The sequence below is a fragment of the Zootoca vivipara genome, chromosome Z2 (assembly GCF_965207765.1).
Source record: "Zootoca vivipara chromosome Z2, rZooViv2.hap1.1, whole genome shotgun sequence".
In the NCBI taxonomy this organism is placed as follows: Eukaryota; Metazoa; Chordata; class Lepidosauria; order Squamata; family Lacertidae; genus Zootoca; species Zootoca vivipara.
The window spans coordinates 34,704,786-34,726,606 of record NC_142585.1 but is presented as its reverse complement, the minus strand read 5'-3'; the positions used below and the strand labels follow the sequence as shown (position 1 = coordinate 34,726,606).

The following is a 21,821-nucleotide window of genomic DNA, read 5'->3' as shown; positions in this document are numbered from 1 at the left end:
ACTGGCGACGAAGGTGGGATCCTGCTGAGCTGACCGCCACCACGCACTACACCGCAGCACCGCCACCTGCTGCACCGCTGCATCGCACCGTGCATCCAGGCTTCAGCTCCAGGACCCAAGGAACCCAGAATGGCAACCGACAGCAGCTTCTCGCCATTCAAACCAGCATCAGGAGACTGGGAAGGGTACGCCGCCCGTTTCAACTTCCTCCTGCAAGCGAAAGAAGTCACCAACGATGCCATGAAGAGGGCGACATTCTTCAGCGTCTGTGGAGAGGAGACGTTTGAAATCGCCCGGGCTCTCCTTGCACCTAGAGATGTCGCTACCGTCTCTTACAAAACAATAATGGAACGGCTGAAGGAGCACTTCTCACCACAGCCCTCGGTGGTAGCTTGCCGAAATGCCTTCTACGCAAAGCGGCAAGCCCCGGGGGAAACCATAACTGGGTTTGTGACCTCCCTCCGCCAAGCCGCCCGGTTATGCAACTTCTCAGAATTGGAGAACATGCTTCGTGACCGCCTCGTCGGTGGCCTGAGGGACGAGATGTTGCAACGACGCCTCTACGCCAAAAAAGACCTCACGTTCCAGATTGCTCTGGAGGAAGCCCTGGCAACCGAAGCCGCCGAGAGGTCAACGCAAGAGGCACGACCGGCCCCGCCATCCCAACCGAGGGTCTACCACGAAGACCTCACCGACGAATCCGAATCTGACAGGGAGGAAGTACACCGAGTACAGCGGCGCACTCAAGCAGCACACACACCACAGCAGCCTCGACGAGAAGGAGGGAACTGTGCAAGCTGCGGGGAGAACCACGAGAGGAGGACCTGTCGTTTCCGCAACGCAGAGTGCAGGCAGTGCAGAAAATTGGGACACATCGCCCGTGTGTGTCGGGCTCGACTCACCCGTCGACAAGCATCAGATGACCGACCCAGGAGCCCCAGGTCACACGGCACCATGCACCAAGGCAACTCGACGGAGATCACGGACTACCAGGTATTCCAGTTGCCCCATCCCAGCACAGAGAAAATTTATATAGAGGTACAGATAGAGGGAGCCCCATGCCGCATGGAGCTGGACACGGGTTCAACTCTATCCATAATCTCGGCCCGAACATTAAGGGAACTGTGCCCTAATGGGGGTCCCAAACTAAGGCCGGCCCCATTCACCCTCCGGGACTTCCAGAAACGTAAGGTCCCTACTATGGGGGTGGGGACCTTCAGGGTGCAATATCAAGGGCGAAAGCAACAATTGGACTTGCTGGTAGTTAAGGGCCCCTACGTTAGCTTACTGGGACTGGCATGGTTTGGACCTCTGGGGCTAGCCGTTACCGGGGTGAACCGCACTAGCTTACAAGTGGACGTGGACGCCATATGCAAAGAGTTTCCAGGGGTTTTCGATGGGGCATTGGGACGATATACAGGACCCCCCATTGCCCTACAGCTAGACCCCGCTGTACGACCCATCAGGCACAAGGCCCGCCGGGTCCCGTTCGCCCTGAAACCCCGCATAGACGAGGAATTGGACCGGCTCGTGGAGCAAGGAGTGCTGGAGCCGGTGCCCAACGCCCCCTGGGAAACTCCAATTGTCACACCCGTCAAGCCTAACGGTTCGGTCCGCATCTGTGCAGACTACAAATGCACCATAAACAAGGCTCTCACGGCCCATGCATACCCAGTGCCAGTGGTCAGCCATGTCCTCGCCACCCTGGCTGGGTCAAAAATCTTTGGCAAACTGGACTTGGCCCAAGCGTATCAACAGTTGCCTGTGGACGAAGCCACAGCAGAGGCTCAGACGATTGTGACGCACAGAGGGGCATTCAGAGTAAAGCGGCTGCAATTTGGCGTTAGCGTGGCACCAGGCATATTCCAGAATCTAATGGACTCTCTCCTTAAAGGGATTCCTGGCGTCACCCCCTTCTTCGATGATGTACTGATCGCCGGGCCCACACCAGAGGAATTTGAGGACCGCCTCCGCTCCGTCCTGCACCGTTTCCAGACGGCGGGCCTCAAGGTGAAGCGGGAAAAGTGTTTACTGGGAGTGCCGCAGGTGGACTTTCTGGGATTTAAGGTGGACGCAGAAGGGGTCCATCCAACCGGTGACAAGGTACGGGCCATTTGTGAGGCCCCAGCGCCCAAGAGCAAGCCCGAACTTCAGTCATTCTTGGGACTATTGAACTTTTACCATGCCTTCCTTCCCCATAAGGCAGCGGTAGCGGAGCCCCTACACAGACTCCTAGATAAAAGGGCCCCTTGGGTGTGGGGCCAGCGACAAAGGGCCGCATTCCAGGCAGTCAAGGACTTGCTCGTCTCGAACTCGGTCTTAGCACACTTCGACGAGAGGCTGCCAGTGGTGCTGGCATGCGACGCCTCTCCCTATGGCATCGGCGCTGTCCTGGGACACCAACTCCCGGATGGAAGAGAGGTGCCGGTGGCATACTTCTCCCAGACGCTTGCTGCAGCCGAACGAAACTACTCACAGATTGACAAGGAGGGTCTGGCAATCGTGAAGGGCGTAAAAAAATTCCATGATTTCTTGTACGGGCGGCCCTTTACCATAGTGACTGACCACAAGCCGTTGCTTGGCCTGTTTGCCCCTGAGAAGCAGACCCCCCAAGTGTTGTCTCCACGTGTCCTCAGGTGGTCAATATTCCTTGCCGGCTACCAGTATGCACTAATCCACCGCCCTGGGAAGGCGATGGGCCACGCAGACGCCCTCAGCAGGCTACCACTACCAGAAACAGGCCCCGACCCAGCGCCTGCGCAAGAGGTTATGACCCTGGAGCTGCTTCCCGACCGACCTATTCAGGCACAAGAAGTTGCGCACCATTCCACAAAAGATAGGGTCATCTCCCGGGTCCTGGACTGGGTGTGGCGAGGATGGCCCAGCAGCAGCCCCGGGCCAGAATTCGCTGGCTACACAAACCGCAAACATGAACTGTCGGCCCACAAGGGGTGCCTGTTATGGGGAAGCAGGGTTGTTGTTCCCCAGCCCCTCCGCAAAAGGGTCCTCACAGCCCTACACGAGACACACCCAGGGGTAGTGAGGATGAAGGCCCTTGCCAGGAGTTATGTGTGGTGGCCGGGGATTGACAGAGAGATAGAGGCCTGGGTCCAACACTGCCAGACCTGCCAAGAATCCCGCCCGGATCCCCCAAGGGCCCCAGTCCAGCCCTGGGAGTCCGCCCGACATCCATGGTCACGCTTGCACGTGGACTTCGCTGGCCCCTTCCAGGGAAAAACATTCTTCATAGTGGTGGATTCCTACACCAAATGGCTGGAGGTTGCACTGGTACCATCCACTTCTACGGCGGCAGCCATCCGGGTACTACGTAAGCTGTTTGCGACCCACGGGCTCCCTGACACCCTCGTCTCGGACAATGGAACCGCATTCACGTCAGAGGAGTTCCAGACCTTCACAGCGCAGAACGCCATCCGCCACATCCGCTCAGCACCATTCCACCCTGCCACCAATGGCCAAGCGGAGCGCATGGTGCGGACCACCAAGGACAGCCTCAGCCGCATGACACAAGGGGACTGGGAATACCGCCTTGCCGCATTTCTTCTAGCACAGCACAGCACCCCAAGCACAACGACGGGCCGGAGCCCAGCTGAATTACTAATGGGCCGGCGCCTTGCAACTAGACTGGACCGACTTCACCCCGACAGAGCTCAGGATGAGGTAGTGGTGGGGAAAGGCAGGAACCCCCGGACATTTGTGGCCCAGGACCCAGTGTATGCAAAGAATTTGGGGGCAGGCCCAGCATGGGTACCCGCCACAGTCACCAAGGTGACCGATCCCGTGTCGTACGAGGTACTAACGGAAGGGGGGCAATGTTGGCGCCGCCACTGCGACCAGCTACGGCGACGATTCCCAGGAGGAACCCGGGAGGAGAGCGGGACAGAGGGGTCCCAAGGGGACAGCAGGGCAGTGAGGCTTGTAGAGCGAGAGGGGTGGGCAGGGGAAGCAGAAGCAGTAGGCACAGAGGGGCGCCCCGAGGCTGGAAGGACACCGGAACCAGAGCTACAACCTAGTGGTTCAGTGGCGCCAGACCAGACAGCCCCGGCACAGCCAGCAGCCTCGGAACACGAGCCAGAACCAGAACCCCTGACCAAGGAACACCCCAGGCCACAACGCACACGGAGGCGGCCAGCAGACCTTGGGGACTACGAATGCAACTTCCCGGGCAGGACTGGAACTTAGAGGGGAGGGGTGTTATGTACTGAGCTGAATCCTAGAACAATAGGATTCAGAATCAGCGGGAGCTACCCAATCCAACTCCAGGTGGAAGTGAATCCGCAACCTGATTGGCCTGCTGGAGCAGCCAATCAGGCGGCTGGCAGAAGTGAATCTGCTACCTGATTGGCCTGTAGGAGCAGCCAATCAGGCTGCAGGCAGAAGTCAATCCACAATATAATTGGCCCACAGGTGTAGCCCTGAAGTAGCCAATCACGCAAGGCCCATTGTGTAAATAATGTATATAAGCAGATGGTTTTGGGAAAAGAGCCATTCGTCTTCTCTTCTCCTCCTTGATGACTATGAGCTGAATAAAGGGCATGAAATTCACTCTTGACTCCGAGTATATTTCATAGGGCCTGGTGGATTGCTCAAGTCAAGGAGCTGGACTTTGATTGCAGCCTAGATGGCACCCTTGAGAAACACAGATTTTCAGCAGAAAAAAATACATCCCAGATAGCCCCGGAGGAAAGGCAATGGAGCCTAGATCACCTCCATGAGGACTAGAATCTCTGATTGAATCAAAACAGTACCACCCACCTTGTGACATTTCAAATTTGAGTGTGATGCCTTTGTTCATCACTAGTATATCTATTGAGTGGGTGGATTGTTGAATCTCTTGCTTTGTGGCTCAGGAATCCACCTTAGGAATTTCATGATAACAGGCTAATCTCTCCTGCTTTTCCTCACATGGGGTTGTATCCAACAAAGAGGAAGTTGAAAGTCAGGGACTCAAGTCCACTACTTTCAGCCGGGCTACTCTGAATATGACTGATTTGGCTTCAGACCGTGGCGCTGTGAGCACTTAATATCATGTCCATGAGAGATGCATGTGGGTGGAGCCAGATAAAAAGTGGGTGGGGCAGATTTGAAAAGTGGGTGGGGCAGATTTGAAAAGTGGGTGGGGCAGATTTGAAAAGTGGGTGGGGCAGCCTCTTTTCTCTCTTGCACTCTTTCCAACCCCCCTTTCTCTCTCCATCCACACCTGATTTTTCTCTCCTTGTCGCCTACCTGAAACTAGGCCTCGGCCCGCCTGAAATTAAGCTCAGGCTAACCCACCCCTGGTTCTAGAATGCCCATCCCAGTGGTCCGAATTCCACCTTGACTACAGCACATGGCCCAGTATAACATTTTAAACATGTCCCAAGTGTGACCCCGCTGACATAAACAGCGTTGGGTTATTAACAACAGAGCAACCGATAGAAAACGTGCCATTGAACATTGTGTCGAGGCCTCATCTGACTGGAAACAGTCAAACGACTTAAATCAAAGGGGCCTTTCTTGAAGACAATAACGTGGAATTCAGCACAGGCCCACAGCTGGGGTGGGGGTGGGGGTGGGGGAGATCTGCGCCATTAGCTTCTTCCCTCTGACGTCTGAGGCCTGCCTGGATTATTGTTCTGACAGGTTTCTTTCTTGCCGGACCAGTTGAGAGAATGGGACAGGAATGCAGAAAATTGTCATTTTTAAAATCATACCAGCAATTCCAAAAACTCTTGTGTTGGGACACATTTAAGATTTCATCATCATCATCATCATTATTATTCATAATAACAAGTGAGGAGAGCATTGCTGTTGAGCCCATGTCCTGCTTGCTGGCTTCCTCTTCAAGGCATCTAGTTGGCCACTGTGAGAACAGGATGCTGGACTAGATGGGACCTTTTTGACCTGATCCAGTGGCCAAGTCATATTACCTGTGGCTAACAGTTTGAAAGTGAAAGACCCTCTTCAGATGGACCAGAGCATTAGATCTATTCATCTGTCTGCTGTTGCTGCAGAGGAAGCAGAAACATGGTGAAGGTTATTTCTTACCTGGCTCAAGTCCCAGCGAATCCATTACATGATGAGCAAGTGTCTGTGGAGAAAAGTGTCTCCCCATCCCACCCCTTTGCATGCAGGGATTGTTCTGACAACCTTGTACCTATGATCCCTTTTGCACTGTTGCGTGAAGGGCTTTGATCCAAAAATAGGGAGAATTATAGATGTGACTGATGAAGAGTAGGCTTAAATGAACCTCAGCTTGTGTATGTGTGTAGAGGGGTGGTCTGATGTCATTGCTGTCCCCTGATAGCTGTTCTTTGCCTATATGACATGGCTACCAGCCACGACGTCTATGCTCTGCCTCCATGGTTAGAGACAGTATTGCTTCTGAGTTAAGAAAACTGGAAACTGTGGGAGGAGAGAGTGCTCTTGTGCTTGAATCCTGCTACTGGCTTTTCCATAATGGGCACCTGGTTGGCGATAGTTAGAAGAGGGCGATGGACTTGGTGGACCACTGGCCTGATCTGGCAGGGTTCTTATTTTCGTCACATCTTGGTATCCACATTTCCATGAGTGCTGCTGCATATTATCTTCAGGGCTGCCTTGCCCTGTACGTCCCGAGTTGCTCAATGGGCTCACTTAGTGAAGCAACTATTAGTGGCCCCTCTTGGGCCAGAAGCGTAACTTGTGCCAACGATAAAGCATGCCCTTCAGTGTCACGGGCCTGACTCTGTGGATCTCCCTCCCACTGGAAGTCAGCCAGGCACCATCCCTGCTAAGTTTGAGGCACCTGGTTAAAAGTTTTTGATTGCAATCCAATGTGGAGATATGGAGAGCTGCTGCATTTAAGATTAACAGACAAACGATCAGAAACTGAAATTGACGGTCATGACCCATTGACTGGAAAATGCAGGGGTGCTTTCCTTAATTTTGTTTTTCATTTTGATTTTCAAAGAGGTTTGCAGGAAATGTCCATAAGTAATCAGCCAAAGTGTTTGCTCCAGCTCCAGCCAAGATTATTCCTCTGTTGACTAGTAAATCCAAACAGTGCCTTGTGGGGACAATTAACCAATTGTTTCTTCAATACAAATGAGGCTTTTTCATTTTCATTTTTTTTTAATGGGAGCTTTCATGAGCAAAATATTTCACATGATCCTTGCTCAATACAGCAGCGCAAGCTGCTCAGTCCTGCCTCACCCTCAACCCCCCACCCCCTGGCTTGTTCTGGGATCTATCTATTGCAGTGCTTTATGTTTTGATTTGTTAAAACATCTGCTCCTGTCCAAGGCGGTTCCATCGTTGGGATTGCAACGTGAGTCATTGTGTTTTGCACACGCAGAGAGAGCTCAGCTGATGTCATGCTGGCAGCTGTTTTCCTTTTGTGAGACATTGAGTTTGGAGTGGCTTCCTTGTGGGTGCAAAGAAGGACAGAGGGCCTTCTCTGATTGCCTTACTGAAAAGAATATCATGGAGATCAGAAAGGGGCGCCGTGAGGAAGGGTTGCAGCATTTAGAATCATAGAGTTGGAAGAGACCACAAGGGCCATCCAGTCCAACCCCCTGCCAAGCAGGAAACACCATCAAAGCATTCCTGACAGATGGCTGTCAAGCCTCCACTTAAAGACTTTTGGGGCTTTTCAGTTTGGAGAAAAGGTGAATAAGAGGCGACATGATAGAAGTTTATGAAATCATGCATGGCGTGGAGAAAGTGGACGGAGAAAAGTTTTTATTCCTCTGTTATAGCACTTGAACTCATGGGCATTCAATGAAGTTGAATGTTGGGAGATTCAGGACAGATAGATGAAAGAAAGGACTCATTCACCCAGTGCAATTAAGCTATGGAAGACAATGATGGCCACTAATTGGAATGGCTTTAAATGAGCATTGAACAGATTCATGGAGAAGATGGTTATCAATAGCTACTTGCCACAATGGCTACGCTTTGCCTCCATAGTCAGAGGCAGCCATGCTTCTGAATTACCAAGTGCTGGAAACCACAGGAGGGTAGAGTCCTCTTGTGCTCGAGTCCTGCTTGCAAGCTTCCCATTGGGGCATCTGGTTGGCCAGAACAGGAAGCTGGACTAGATCGGCCAGTGGCCCGATAAAAGAGGCTCATCTTATGTTTTTTCTCTCTATGTGTGTGGTCTGCTGGTCCTGAACATGATGTACAAAGTTTGGGTGTACATTGCGATTCCGCACGTATAGAATGTAGAACTTTGCTTCCTGGCTTCCAAATTTAAAACAATCAACCCAAGTTTCTGGTGAGCTGTGTAATTTTTCTAGTGATCAAGAGGAGAGCTACACTGATATAGTTTTTGTTTGATCCTCACCAAGACTACCAAAATCAGAATTATTATTTCCCTCCTCTAAGGAGCTCAGTGTGATGGACATAGTTCCTCGCACTCTATTTTATTCTTCACAACAACTCTTAGAAGTTGGTGAGGTGGAGAGTGTACAGTCTAAAGCTACCTAGTGAGCTTCATGGCTGAGTGAGGATTTCAACCAAGGTAACTCTTAGGCCTGGGAGATATATCAATATATCGCCCAGAACTGGTATGAGGAGCAGACCGCAATGTTGGCTGGTGAAACGAACCACCGCTCCTGAGTCCCTCTGCTAGCGACTTCCTCCATCCCACTCTGCCCGGCTGAGGGGTGTGTGGTTGCCACTCCCCTCAGCTGAGCAGTTAAAGGATCCCCCAGCCTGGCATTGGCTCCCGCTCGGGGGGGGGGGGAGAGAGACACACCGGAGATGGCTCAGCTGGGGATCAGGAGCCCTGTCGCGCCCCAGCTGAGCTGTACAAACAAGCCACCTTGTCCCAGGCCACTAGGCACTGGGGTGAAACCGCCTCAGCTCCCACAGTGAGAGCTGCAGCAATTTCACCTGGTACCTCACAGGCTGAGGCCAATGCAGCTTGTCTTTTCAACTTCGTGGTATATCCCCAGACCGTGATGTTTGGCTGGTGATACACCGCGATGTTGAAAAGCTGATACTGCCCAGCCCTAGTCTCTCTGGTCCAAATGCAACACTCAAACCACACTTCCTTTCAAATGATCATATGCTACCTAGTGGAAACTTTAAATGATTATCCCTTGTCGTGATGGTTTGACTGGTTAGAGGATAGAGAGAGGTGTGAAGAAATGAGCCTATTGCGCAGAGGTAAAAATTATATTTACTGCTCTGGCCACTTCTGCCTCTGATTGACACGTGGCGTCCAGAATGTGCTCCAGAAGGAACTGTTCTGGTTGGAAAAGTGCTTTTGCTCTATGGCAGTAGTCATATTGCCCCACTTTACAGATAGAAAGAAACTGGAAAGTATAAGATCGAGAGGTAGGTGTGTGTCCAACCAGGACTTTCCGCTGGGGATCTTCAAAGTCTGACACACTCAGTGTTTTGGACTATGTTGATATGGAGAGAGCTGATGTCAAGTTTCCAAAATCTGCCATTGTGAGCAGCAAACACATTAGTTGCTTACCAACTGATTTTAAAAACAGACACACAAACGCACTTTACAGTGACTCAACTGAAGAAATCTCTCTGAATATTTAGCAAGGATCTTGGGTATCTGTCGGGTTCCTCTGCATTTGAGGCATAAAATAGATTCATCCCTTGAAGAGGATGCTTGATGCAGTTAAAATAAATTCCTTTTAAATGCCCTGTTTGTCTTGAAGCCTCACGAGTGAAGAAATTAGGGCTGTGCACCAGATTTGGCTGAAGGCCAAAGCCCAAACTCGGGCCAGTTTGCAGAGATCTAGGCTTTAGCCAAGTCTTTTGAAAACCCACTGCAGAACCGTTATTGGGCATTACAGTGGTACCTCGGATTACAAACACCTCGGGTTACAAATACTTCGGGTTACAGACTCTGCTAACCCGGAAGTAGTACCTTGGGTTAAGAACTTTACCTCAGGATGAGAAGAGAAATCATGTGGTGGTGGCGCAGTGGCAGCGGGAGGCCCCCATTAGCTAAAGTGGTACCTCAGGTTAAGAACGGACCTCCAGAACGAATTAAGTTCATAACCAGAGGTACCACTGTATGGTGCAAGGCATGGAAGAGGTGGAAAGAGAAAATATCTTCTCCTTCATAATGCAAGAACTCATGGACTAGAATCCACGAAGGTGGAGGTTGGAAGATTTCAGTTCACATAAAAGGAAGGATTCTTCACACAGTTCAGAGTTAAACTGTGGAACTCCGAAAGGACACAGTTAAAGCCAACAACTTGGTTGGCTTTAAAGAAGGATTGGGCAAATTCATGGAGGTGGAGAAGGCTATCCATGGCAACTAACCATGGTGGCTATGCTCTCCCTTCATTGTTAGAGGAGAAATGCTTCTGAATATGAGTTTCTGGAAACAACAGGAGGGGAAAGGGTTGCTCTTTCACTCAGGTCCTGCTTGTGGGTTTCCATTGGGGCATCTGTGAGAACAGGATGTTGGGCTAGATGGGTCACTGGCCTGATCCAGAAGGCTCTTCTTATGCTATCTTGGGAGGAAGTAGAACAGTCATCCCCAAACTGCAGCCTTCCAGATGTTTTGGCCTACAACTCCCATAATCCCTAGCTAACAGGACCAGTGGTCGGGGAAGATGGGAATTGTAGTCCAAAACATCTGGAGGGCCGAAGTTTGGGGATGCCTGAAGTAGAAGCTTGTGCTGAGCACACCTGTTTCCAGCAGAGAAATGTGGGTGCACTCAAAACTGATCAGGATTGACCCCTCCACTCACCAGCTCACCACAGGGAGCGCCCTGGTGAGGCAGCACCCAGCAGGATTGGATCACCAGCTGGTGAGCAGAGGGTTCAATCCTGCAGGTGTCCAGGGAGGTGGAGGCACAGCATCTCCTTCGCCTTCCCAATCACATTAATTAGGAGTTTAAAAACCCTGATTAAGCATTAGCCTTGCCAGTGAATGATTTCAGGACTGGATCCAGGTAGATTCGGGTGTACCCTCGGCCAGGGCAGTTTGGGAACCTGGATCGAGTAGGATGGACTTTGCACCATCCTGGGGGGGGGGATTTGTACCCTTTATTCCTTTCCAAGTGCTCGAAATAATAGCAGTTTAGTTTCATCCCCCACTAATCTTTGGTTTTAGTACCTTGTTGCACCATTCTTATGATACTGTTTTTTAAAAGCTTTTCTGTGCGGCCCCAGAGAAGACTTTCTCTGTGCCCAGACTGGGATTAATCTCTTGTCTCTTACGTATTTCGCAACCTGGAAAAATGAGAATTGCAGATCACACTGAATTAAAATATCTTTTGTTTTGGCCAGACAGCTATTTTAGCTGTGGAAAATGTGAAGTTGCTGGCTCCCCCACTCCCCACAGTTGCCTGGAAGGTTTGATATCCAGGAAATTAAGTAAAACAAAACAGAAGCAAAGGCCTCTGGGATGGTTCGTCCAGTATTCTGCCCTCGTTGCTCCCAGTAACATTTTTGGGAGGTCAGGTTTGGAAGCTGGATACAAGGCAAGGTGGAATGAGGTTGGGCTGGATCTGAGGCTGTGTTTTGGGGAATACCAAGCTCTAAATATGCTTCTTTAAGAAGGATATTGACAAGCTGGATGGAGGAGGGAAGCCAAGATGATCAAGGGTATAGAAACCAAGCCTTATGAGGAACGGTTGCAGGAGCTGGGTATGTTCAGGCTGGAAAGGAGGAAACTGAGAGGAGATGTGATAGCCATCTTAAATACAGTACATCCATGCAACATTTTATTTTTATGCTGCCTTTCAGCATGTTCAAGGTGGCTTACAACATGAAAAAAACTCTTAAAAGTTGTCATAAATAAAACATACAAATATACAACCAAATCCAACAATTTCCACATGAATCATAATAAGATCTAAAATAAATAATAGCAATAATAGCAATAGCCCTCCCAACAAAAGCCCCTTACCCCAGCCCATGAGTCTGTTCAGCAGCCTCAGCTTTTCTAGCTGGAGTCATTCGGGGGCCCGCCAGGCCAGGCCAGGTGGGAAAAGGTCTGCAAGGCAGGAAGCTGGTCTTCCAAGACTTGCAGCCAACTGATATATATCTGAGGGGCTGCCACTTGGAAGGCAGAGCAAGCTCCCCCCCCCCCCCTGCTGCTCCAGAGGGTAGGACCTGAACCAATGGATTCAAATGAGAAGGAAGAAGGTTCCAACTAAACATCAGGAAGAATTTAGTGCTGTTCCACAATGGAACAAATAGCCTCTGAAGCTGGTGGACTCTGTTGGAGATTTTTCCACGGAGGTTGGGTGACTATCTGCCAGAGTTTTTTTAGCTGTGCATCGCAGGGGGTTGGACTGAGTAACTCTTGGGGTCCTTTCAACGCTGCGATTCTAAGTTGCTCCAGCCAAGAACAAGCTGGAGCTGAGACCTTTCTATAGTAGTAGCACCAGGTGCAGCCTGGTTCCTACCAGTACCCCTGTCACAATATGATGCTCCAGCTTTCTCTAGTCATTGCCTACTGTTATAAAACAAACGGAACGCAGGCAGCGCTGTGGGTTAAACCACAGAGCCTAGGGCTTGCTGATCAGAAGGTCGGCAGTTCAAATTCCCGCAATGGGGTGAGCTCCCATTGCTCGGTCCCTGCTTCTGCCAACCTAGCAGTTCGAAAGCACGTCAAAGTGCAAGTAGATAAATAGATACCGATACAGCGGGAAGGTAAACGGTGTTTCCGTGCACTGCTGTGGTTCGCCAGAAGCGGCTTTGTCATGCTGGCCACATGACCTGGAAGCTGTATTGGACAATAGCTCCCTTGGACAATAACTCAAGATGAGCGCCGCAACCCCAGAGTCGGTCACGACTGGACCTAATGGTCAGGGGTCCCTTTACCTTTCTGTACCTTTACTGTTATAAAACAGGACAGATAAATGGAAGCCATTCTTCACACAGTGCATAGCGAACTGTGGAATTCGCTCCTGCAAGAAGCAATGATGGCCACCAATAGAACATCCTTTTTATAGTGAAAGCAAGCATCACATCCACCCCATAATGGAACCAACACAAGGGATATCTCACTTAATTTAACATAGTAATCAGCTAAAGGGAATATCCTCCTAAACATCAGGAAATAAAATATTACAAATTAAACTCAACTTTAAAAGGGGGGGGAGTTGTATCCAATACTAGACCTACTCAGAGTAGACCCATTGAATTCAATGGGCATGACTAGCTTAAGCCTATTAGTTCCAATGGGTCTACTCTAACAGGGCTAAGTTAGTCACACCCATTAAATTCTGTAGATCTGAATAGGGCTAGCACCGGATGCAACCCATTAATTCCACATTTATAAATAATGTGATTCCTGCATTGCAGGGGGTTGGACTAGATTATCATTGGGGTCTCTTGCATTTCTATGATTGTCAACCAGGCAACGTCCAGGTAAATAAATATGTATATTTCTCTTTCCCATTCCGGGTCTATCTAGAACAGGTCCCCGAGCCTCAGTGTGCTTTGGAAGAAACGTTAGCCCTGGAGGAGAGCAAGTGAGCGTGTATTGCAATCCCCCCAGGAGTTGCGGGCGGTGTAAGCTGCCTTACTTTTATCTGCTTAGCTGGTATTAAAATATCCCACAGGTTAATGTGACAGTGAAGCAGCTCCAGAGAAGAGGAATTCATATTCAGAATGTCTTTTTTCTAATGCTGTATTGCAGCGGATGTTGCATTTACCTCATATAAAAAAAGGAGATAATTATTCTCCATGTGGTAGAAAAGATTGGCACAGGACGCGTGTCATCAGAGTTAATGGGAAACGATGACTCTTTCAGCTCTGCCAGTAATCCAGCTGCATTGCCTTTTATGACTTCAGCTGGTCTTTGATTGAATGTTCGTTGTAGGTAGGAGTATGCTATCCTGGCTAAGAAACTCTGAATAGATCTACCGAAAATCCTGGGCGTGACTTAACTGAGATCCAGTAATATCGGAGCAGAAGTTAGACGACCCAAAAAATGTTCCCCTTTCCAGTTAGGGCTGGGGTGGCCAATGTGGTGCAACTCCCATCATTCCAGACTAACATCTGGAGGCAGAGGTGTAGCGGTCTGGGGTCGAAGACCCATTGCTGTTTCTGAAACTGGGTCCCTGCCTCCTAGAGCAGGCATTCCCAAACTGCGGCCCTCCAGATGTTTTGGCCTACAACTCCCATGATCCCTAGCTAAAAGGACCAGTGGTCCAAAACATCTGGAGGGCCGAAGTTTGGGGACGCCTGTCCTAGAGCTTTCCAATTAATACAGGTGAAACTCGGAAAATTAGAATATCGACGAAAAGTGCATTCATTTCAGTAACGCAACTTAAAAGGTGAAACCAATAAATGAGATAGATGCACGACATGCAAAGCAAGATATGTCAAGCCTTTATTTGTTGTCATTGTAATTATTTGTCGTTAGGCGGGTCAATTATAAATGGAATGTAATTAATGAAATGTAATAGCAATGTTTATTTTTGGTGATTTTTGTAACTATTTGTTTTATTACTGTGGAATTTCCAAAAGAAAGCATTTGTAAAAATTAAAAGAAAAATAAAAAATAATAAGTTGCATTACTGAAATAAATGCACTTTTCGACAATATTCTAATTTTCCGAGTTTCACCTGTATGTCATTGGAGCCCATCGGAATTGAAAGGAAGTGAGTGCAATGGGGTGCAAGTTCTGTTACATACAATGGAACTTCAGAAGAAAATTGGAGTACTCCAAATCATTTGTCCATGTACATGCACAGATGATAATAGACCTAGCTGAAAGGCAACATGGGGAGATCTTCACTGATCATTGCAATGCATTCATTATTATTATTATTATTATTATTAAATTTTAAGAGCATTGTATAGTGCATGGGTAGGCAAACTGAGGCCCGGGGCTGGATCCGACCCAATCACCTCCTAAATCCGGCCCACGGATGGTCCAGGAATCAGCGTGTTTTTACATCAGCAGAAAGTGTGCTTTTATTTAAAATGCATCTCTGTACCACTTTACTTTACATCAAGATGCCTATTCTATATAAAACTGAACAGTTATCCCATGTGTTCGAGAGGATGTCCCATTATAAGGACATATCAGCATATGTGGTGATAGTCTCCAAAAATATAAATATTTTAGTAAAATGTATTTACAGAAATGTCTTTAATTAAAAGCATTTCCGATTACTTCAGGACTAGCTCTACTTAATTTGTATAGTCATTATATGCTGCAAATTAGAAATAAAGAACTCGTAACACATTTATTAACCGCTACAAGAACAACCATTGCCAGGACATGGAAATCATTACAATTATTAACCGTAGACCAATAGTATAATGCAATTTTGCAAACAGCATTATTGGAAAAACTGACACAAAAATTAAAATTAGCAAGAGGGCAAAAGAAACATGACTATTTTTATGCAGTTTGGTATTAATTTATTGATTATACAAACAATGAGGCATACAGCAGAACAGTACCTTTAGTTTACACCATAAACTATGGTGTATGAAGCATATGTTTTAATTTTCTTCCTTACTCCCTATAAATTCCTATAAACCCCTATAACATAACATTGTTATTGATTCAAAATACCTTTTATTAATGGTCAAAAATCTAAGCATATACATTATTAAACATCGTTTAACACAACTTGATAATATATTGAGAAACATTTATCTGAGTGTATACTTTTTTATTTTAAATCTCATCTTGCGCAACTGTTGCATATCATATGTCTAAATGTAATAAATAAATAAATAAATACCGTGTTTCTCATATTATAAGACATGTCTTATATTTATTTTTTCCTCAAAAAAACACACTGTGGCTTATTTTCAAGGGATGTCTTATTTTTTTCCTCCTCCTCCTGCCGCGGCCGGCATTGCTGCTGCGCCTATCACTATGTCTTATTTTTGGGGTATGGCTTATATTCCTTGAATGCTTAAAAATCCTGCTATGGCTTATTTTATGGGTATGTCTTAAAATATGAGAAACAGGGTATAGGGCAAACAGGTGTACATAAGTTTTTGTCTCAGTACAGTTCCTTAATAACTCTTTGCTATGGTTTTACAACAGCACTTTCATGACGGCAGAAAAGCTCAGCAGCACATCGAAACTTGCTGGAAGCAGCTTGAATCGGTGAGTGTGTTTTTTTTTTTTAATGCTCCTCTCCTGCCCCTGGTGGGTCTTACAGAGGAGTTTCACACAAGGAAGGGTCTCAGACAATCCCCACGAGGTCTGGGAACTTTCTTTCCAGAAGAGGCAAGTGGGTCAGGTCTTGTGCTCCTAAGCCATATCTTATTTTATTTATTCTTTATTTCACTACATTCATATACTGCTTGATTGCAGTTTATTTGAGGAGCAAAACATCAAAATCATAATTGAAAGACCATTTCAAGCATTCCAAAGATAATTAAGTGGTAGTGAAAAGAGATTAAAACACATAACATTCTACATGTCTAGATAAGCTTGCTTAAACAAAACATTTTTTTATGAAAAGCAATGTCAAGAGACAGGGAGTTCATTGCTCAAACCTTATTGCTTCCCATCATCATCATTATTATTATTGTTGGCTTAGATAGTTTTCCTCCTCCCAATTTAATCCCCACAATGACCCTGTGAGGTATGTTAGGCTGAGAGGTCACACCCAACTGGCCCAAACTTCATGGCCTAGTAGTTGGGATTCGAACCCAAGTTCTAGTCTGGCACTCTAACCACTATGCAACACTGCCTTTTCCTTAACAGAGTAAAAGAAGATTTGAAAGGGACTGCAAAGAAGCGGACAGGGCACAGCAGTATTTCGAAAAGATGGACGCCGATATCAATGTAACGAAAGCAGACGTTGAGAAGGTAAACAAAAAAGTGGAGGCAGGAGATTTGGGAATTTTCTGGGAAGAGGGATTACATGTTATAAACCACTTGGGAGTTGTAGTTCTGTGAGGGAAATAGGGGGCCTCTTATCAACTCTCTGCACCCAGGATTCTTTGGGGGAAGCCATGACTGTTGAAAGTTGTATGTTACTGCTTTAAATGGGAATCATGACAACTGTCAGTATATTTTATTGATTGATTGAGCTCAAGGTGACGTAAATGCTCTCCCCCTTCTCACTTGATTCCCACAACAACGCTATAAGGTAGGTCAGGCTGAGAGGCAGTGAGTGTCCTAGGGTCACCCAGTAAGCTGAACCCTGGTCTCTCCCAACCACTACACCATACTGCCTGTCAGAGCAGAGGTCTTAGCTATCATCTCACCGTCCTCACAGAGAAAGAAGTTGCCGCAATGCTGTTTTAAAAGAAAGTCACACACAAGCTTCATACCTAACTGAGCTCCCATATGGACTGAGCACTTGCAAAAACAGATAACTTTCAGTCTGTGTTGGTTACCAATGATTTTGAGAAAGGCAGGTCCGTTTCTGGCGGTTGCATCCATAGCGCTCCTCTGGGAATTTCGATATTCAGACATGGCTTACTAAAAATAGCCAGGGTGCTCTTCTCGGCTAGAAATAAACTGCAACAAGGGCTAATCGCCATAATTTTTCTGGAGGGGCAAATTCCAGAAGGCCTGTAGCTGCATTTGTCCCCGTATTAGGAAAGCTTGCAGCATTTGAGACTTATTAATTAAACTGTGAAGCATGCTGCCGCAGGAGGCAGTAATGGCCACAACTTGGATGGCTTTAAAAGGGGTTGGGCAACCTCATGGAGGATAGGGCTGTTGATGGATGGCCTCCATGGTCAAAGCGGGTGTTGGGGTGCATATGCCTATGCTTTTGTTCAAATTATTCAGAACCATGAGGACTAGGTTATTTATTCTAAGCTGTACCTCAAGAATAAAGGTTCTGCTTTGCATGAAGTAAAGTGAGATGAGTGCCGCAACCCCAGAGTAGTCCACGGACCTAATAGTCAGGGGTCCCTTTACCGTTACCTCTTAAAGGTAGTTCTTAACCCTTGTCACCCACAGAAAGGGGTGGGCCCTCCCTCCCATCTCTCACCTGGGAGCTCCCCTTTCTTCTCCCAGCCTCTCACCTTGGGAGATCCTCTCTTACCTGCCTCTCACACAGAGTCCTTCACCAGCCAGTCATCACCTTCATGTGTGTATAATCCCAATAATGGCCCAGAGCAGAGGAAACCAAGGAAAATAAAAGAGAAGAAGGAAGATAAAAATCTGGAACTTGACTTGATAATCTGATAACGCTGGTGTTCTTTACCTAGACTTGGTTATTTTAAACCCACGTGCAACGGACTGTACTCACTCTGCATGCCTATTTCATAGGTTTTTCCATGTTTTAATTAGCATTAAAAGATAATTTAAAACATCTACTTCATTTGATGTTTCTAAGCAGAGGATCGGGTGGTCACTTGCCATGGATTCTTTAGCTGTGATTCCTGTGTTGTACTAGATAACCCTTGGGCATCCCTTCCAACTGATTCTGTGATTTATCTGCTGTCCTGTGTACATTATAAAATGAAATAAAAATATTATATATATATCACTGGGGTTCTCCAGGCTTGTGCAACTAACCATGCCAGTAGCCACTTCTGAATGATGGGCCAATAAAATATGAACTACACACAGAGAGAGCTGTATTTGCCTGCCTCCCTTTGGGTGCTTTGCCGTAAGCATGTGATGTGGGGCTCATCCTTACATAATTTGCAAGTGCAGAATAGGACATTGTTTAATCAAGGGACTGCTGTGATAGTTTGGGGGAAGAGGGGGAGGCAAGCAGGAGGAGGGAAGCTTGGAGGGGGGGAGTTTGGGAATAACTCAGAAGCCGCTCAGCTTCCAGAGGATGATGCAACAGAATCATTCTCTCTCTTCTCTCTCTTCTCTCTCTCTCTCTCTCTCTCTCTGTGTGTGTGTGTGTGTGTTTATTTGGGAAGTTTTAGACAGTTGGGGGGAAAACGTAGTTCCTTTATTTTTTTAAGCAGCTGCCTTGAACATAGTCTGACTGTTGGTTCATATAGCTCAGTATTGTCTACACTGACCGGCAGCAGCTGTCCAGGGTTTCAGGCAGGGGGCATTCTCATCTCTCCGGGGACCTTCTGCATGCAAAGTAGATGCTCTGCCATTGCCCTGTAGTCCTGGAAGGTTCTAGTCCTCATGGTTCTAAAATAATAGGATGGTGTAAATAAGAAGCTGTCTTATATTAAGTCAGGCCACTGGTCTGTCTAGCTCAGTACAGATTTTATTTGCTTGGCTCTCTCACCCTCCACATTCCCAAAGACTTCCTGGCCCTGGGACCAGATCTCTTGCTGGCTTCATTCTGAGATGGCTGCTGTTTTGCTCCACCGGCTTGATGACCTACTTTGCATCTTGTCTGAGCCCGTTTTTGGAAGTGACACCCTAGCTTTCTTCTCCATGTGTCTGATTACTTTAGTAGAGCGTATATTGTTCCCTTAGGTGTGCAGACACATATTTCTTTGCATCTCTGGGGAGTGCCAACATTGTCCAAAGGTGATATGTTTGTTTGAATTATATATTTGTTTATTTTCTTTTCTTTTTCTTAATTAAGAGCTGTGAGTCATTCCACCTGCCCAAGTGGGTGAATTAAGCGGGGGGGGGGGGGGAGTTTTTCCTGTGTACATCATCACTCAGTAGTGCATAGGTAAACTATGGAACTCACTCCCGCCAACCAAGAAGGTTTTAAAAGAGCATTGGACAGATTCATGGAGGAAGATAAGGCTGTCAGTACAATAGTTACTAACCCTGGTGCTATGCTTTGCCTACACCAGCCATCCCCAGACTATGGCCGATTTATCCGGCCCGTGGCAGCGCCCGCTCTTACTAGCACGGCTGCCCACTTCTGGCACTGGAAATAGCTTGCACGCATGCGCAAGCATCATTTCCAGTGCACTTCCGGATCGGAGGAGGCCCGTGCGCATGCGCACAAGCTATATCTGGTGCTCCTGCGACCCAGAAGTGTGCCAGAAATAGCGTGTGCGCACGTGTATGGGCTCATGCTCCCGTGCGTTTCCCTACCCTCCAGCCTGCTGCGCAATTGGTGCTTCGGGCCAGTGCCCCTGGCATACACAGTTGGAGGCAGTATAGTTAATTCAATGTGTAAACTGCCCTTCACCCAAATATCACAGGGCGGTTCAATAAAAACAAGAACCATAATAGAAACAAACCAATAACCCTCCTCCCGCAAATATATTTAAAATGTTAATCAGCATTCCCCAAACAGGGAGCCACCACAGAAAAGGCCTATTCTCATGTTGCTTCCCTTCATACATCACATGGAGGAGGCGCATGCAGAAGGGCCTCAGATGTTGAACACAGAGTCGGAATGTTTTACATGCGGAGAGGTGGTCCTTGAGGTATTGCGGTCCTGAACTGTTTAAGGCTTTATAGGTCAAAACCAGCACTTTGAATTGGGCTCGGAAACTAATTGCAGTTGGGCAAGGATCGGTCTCATATACCCAAGTTGTCTTTGCCCAGTGAGCAACCTGACCACCAAATTCTGCACCAGCTAAAGTTTCCCAGCCTCCTTCAGAGGCAGTCCTAAGTATTATGTGTTGCAATGAATGTTCCTGAGTTGCTTATTTCCCAGTGATGCCTCTGATCACCAGGTGCTGGAAGCCAGTGGCAGGCAAATTCTGTTTCCAGTTTTGCCCTTCCTCTGAGTTCTCCAAGGGTATCTGGCTAGACATTGACAGGAGACAGATGGGGGAAGTAGATGAACATCTAACCCAGCATTTAAATTTGCATTTATAGATAAATCTAACAAAACCACTGTCTCCAAAACAGTACCCCCTCCCCTGCCTGCAGGTGTCTGGGAATGAACCTGGGACCTTCTGCATGCAAAGCAGATGCTCTGACCCTGAGCTGTCAGCGGGGAGCACACAGCTTCCAAATTTTTGAGGCTGGTGCTTCTCAGGAATCTGCACAACCCACTTCCTGGCCTTTACGATGGGTGTCTTGGGAAATGTTCCCATCCACCTTAACGCCTCCTCCCCCACATCTGCACTTGGTAAAGTTGAAAGTGCAAACATTTAACTCCAAGACTTTTGCTTCCTAAACTCTGCTGGAGCGGCAAAAGCTGGCTGGCGGCAGTTTGGGGATATGAGCCTCTCAGCCGTTCTCCTTTTCAAGACCACAGGTTTCAGTTTTGCGTTTCAATTCTTTGCCCATTTTGGGGAAACAGCCTCTCTCTCTCTGGCTCACGAGACTCAGGACCTGCCCCTATTTATCTTCCCTTTCCCCCCGCTTTGTCACTAGCTCAAAAGCTGCTCCTGAGCTTTGGATATCCTTATTGGGTCACTCAGTGTTTGTTCTTGAAGTTTTTTTAGAAAGCTGGGGGGTGGAAAGGAAATCTTCTTGCAGGAAGCTGCCTTGAACTGAGTCAAACCATTGGTCTATTTAGCTCAGTATTGTCTGCACTGACTGGCAGGGTTTCGGGCAGGAGACCTTCCCAGCCATTGAGGATTGAACCCAGGACCTGATGCATGCGAAACAAGTGCTCTGAGCTCGGCTTTTTCCCTTAATGAAGATCTCTGTACCCCACCTTGAGCTCCTTGGAGGAGAGGTGGCACAAATGGAAGTTAATAAATTAAGCCAAGTCTCTTCTTGCCTTGACATTTTAAAAGGGGCACACTTAGAAACACAAAACAGAGTTTGCAATTGAACAGCGAGAACAACAAGACGGTACTATAGGAAAGGATGGTTCCTAACCAGAGTTGTAGGAAAGGGTGGTTGTTTTTTCTCTCATCAAGCCTCACTTCCTCAGTTGGTTAGAGCATGGTGCTGATAATGCCAAGGTTGCAGGTTTGATCCCAGCTGCATTTTCTTGCAATGCAGGGAGTTGGGGACTAGATGATCCTCAGGGTCCCTTCCAACTCTATGATTCTATGATCACATTGAGAGAGGCTGTAGCTCAGGGGCTGAGCCTCTGCTCCGCGTACAGAAGGTCCAA

At 47.6% G+C, this 21,821-nt stretch overlaps 1 protein-coding gene across 30 annotated transcripts in view; it reads left to right on the top strand.

The window, feature by feature from the left end:
- Nucleotides 1-21,821, top strand: part of FNBP1 (formin binding protein 1) — a 121,314-nt gene that overhangs the window by 54,909 nt on the left and 44,584 nt on the right. For all 30 annotated transcript variants that reach the window (XR_015948759.1, XR_015948758.1, XM_088665294.1 and 27 more), the window contains exons 5-6: nt 15,989-16,051; nt 16,658-16,762. Coding sequence is in view for 28 of the 30 variants with exons in the window: in XM_088665294.1 (XP_088521420.1) it covers nt 15,989-16,051; nt 16,658-16,762 (168 nt within the window). In the remaining 2 variants the exon portion in view is untranslated. The remainder of the gene's footprint in view (nt 1-15,988; nt 16,052-16,657; nt 16,763-21,821) is intronic.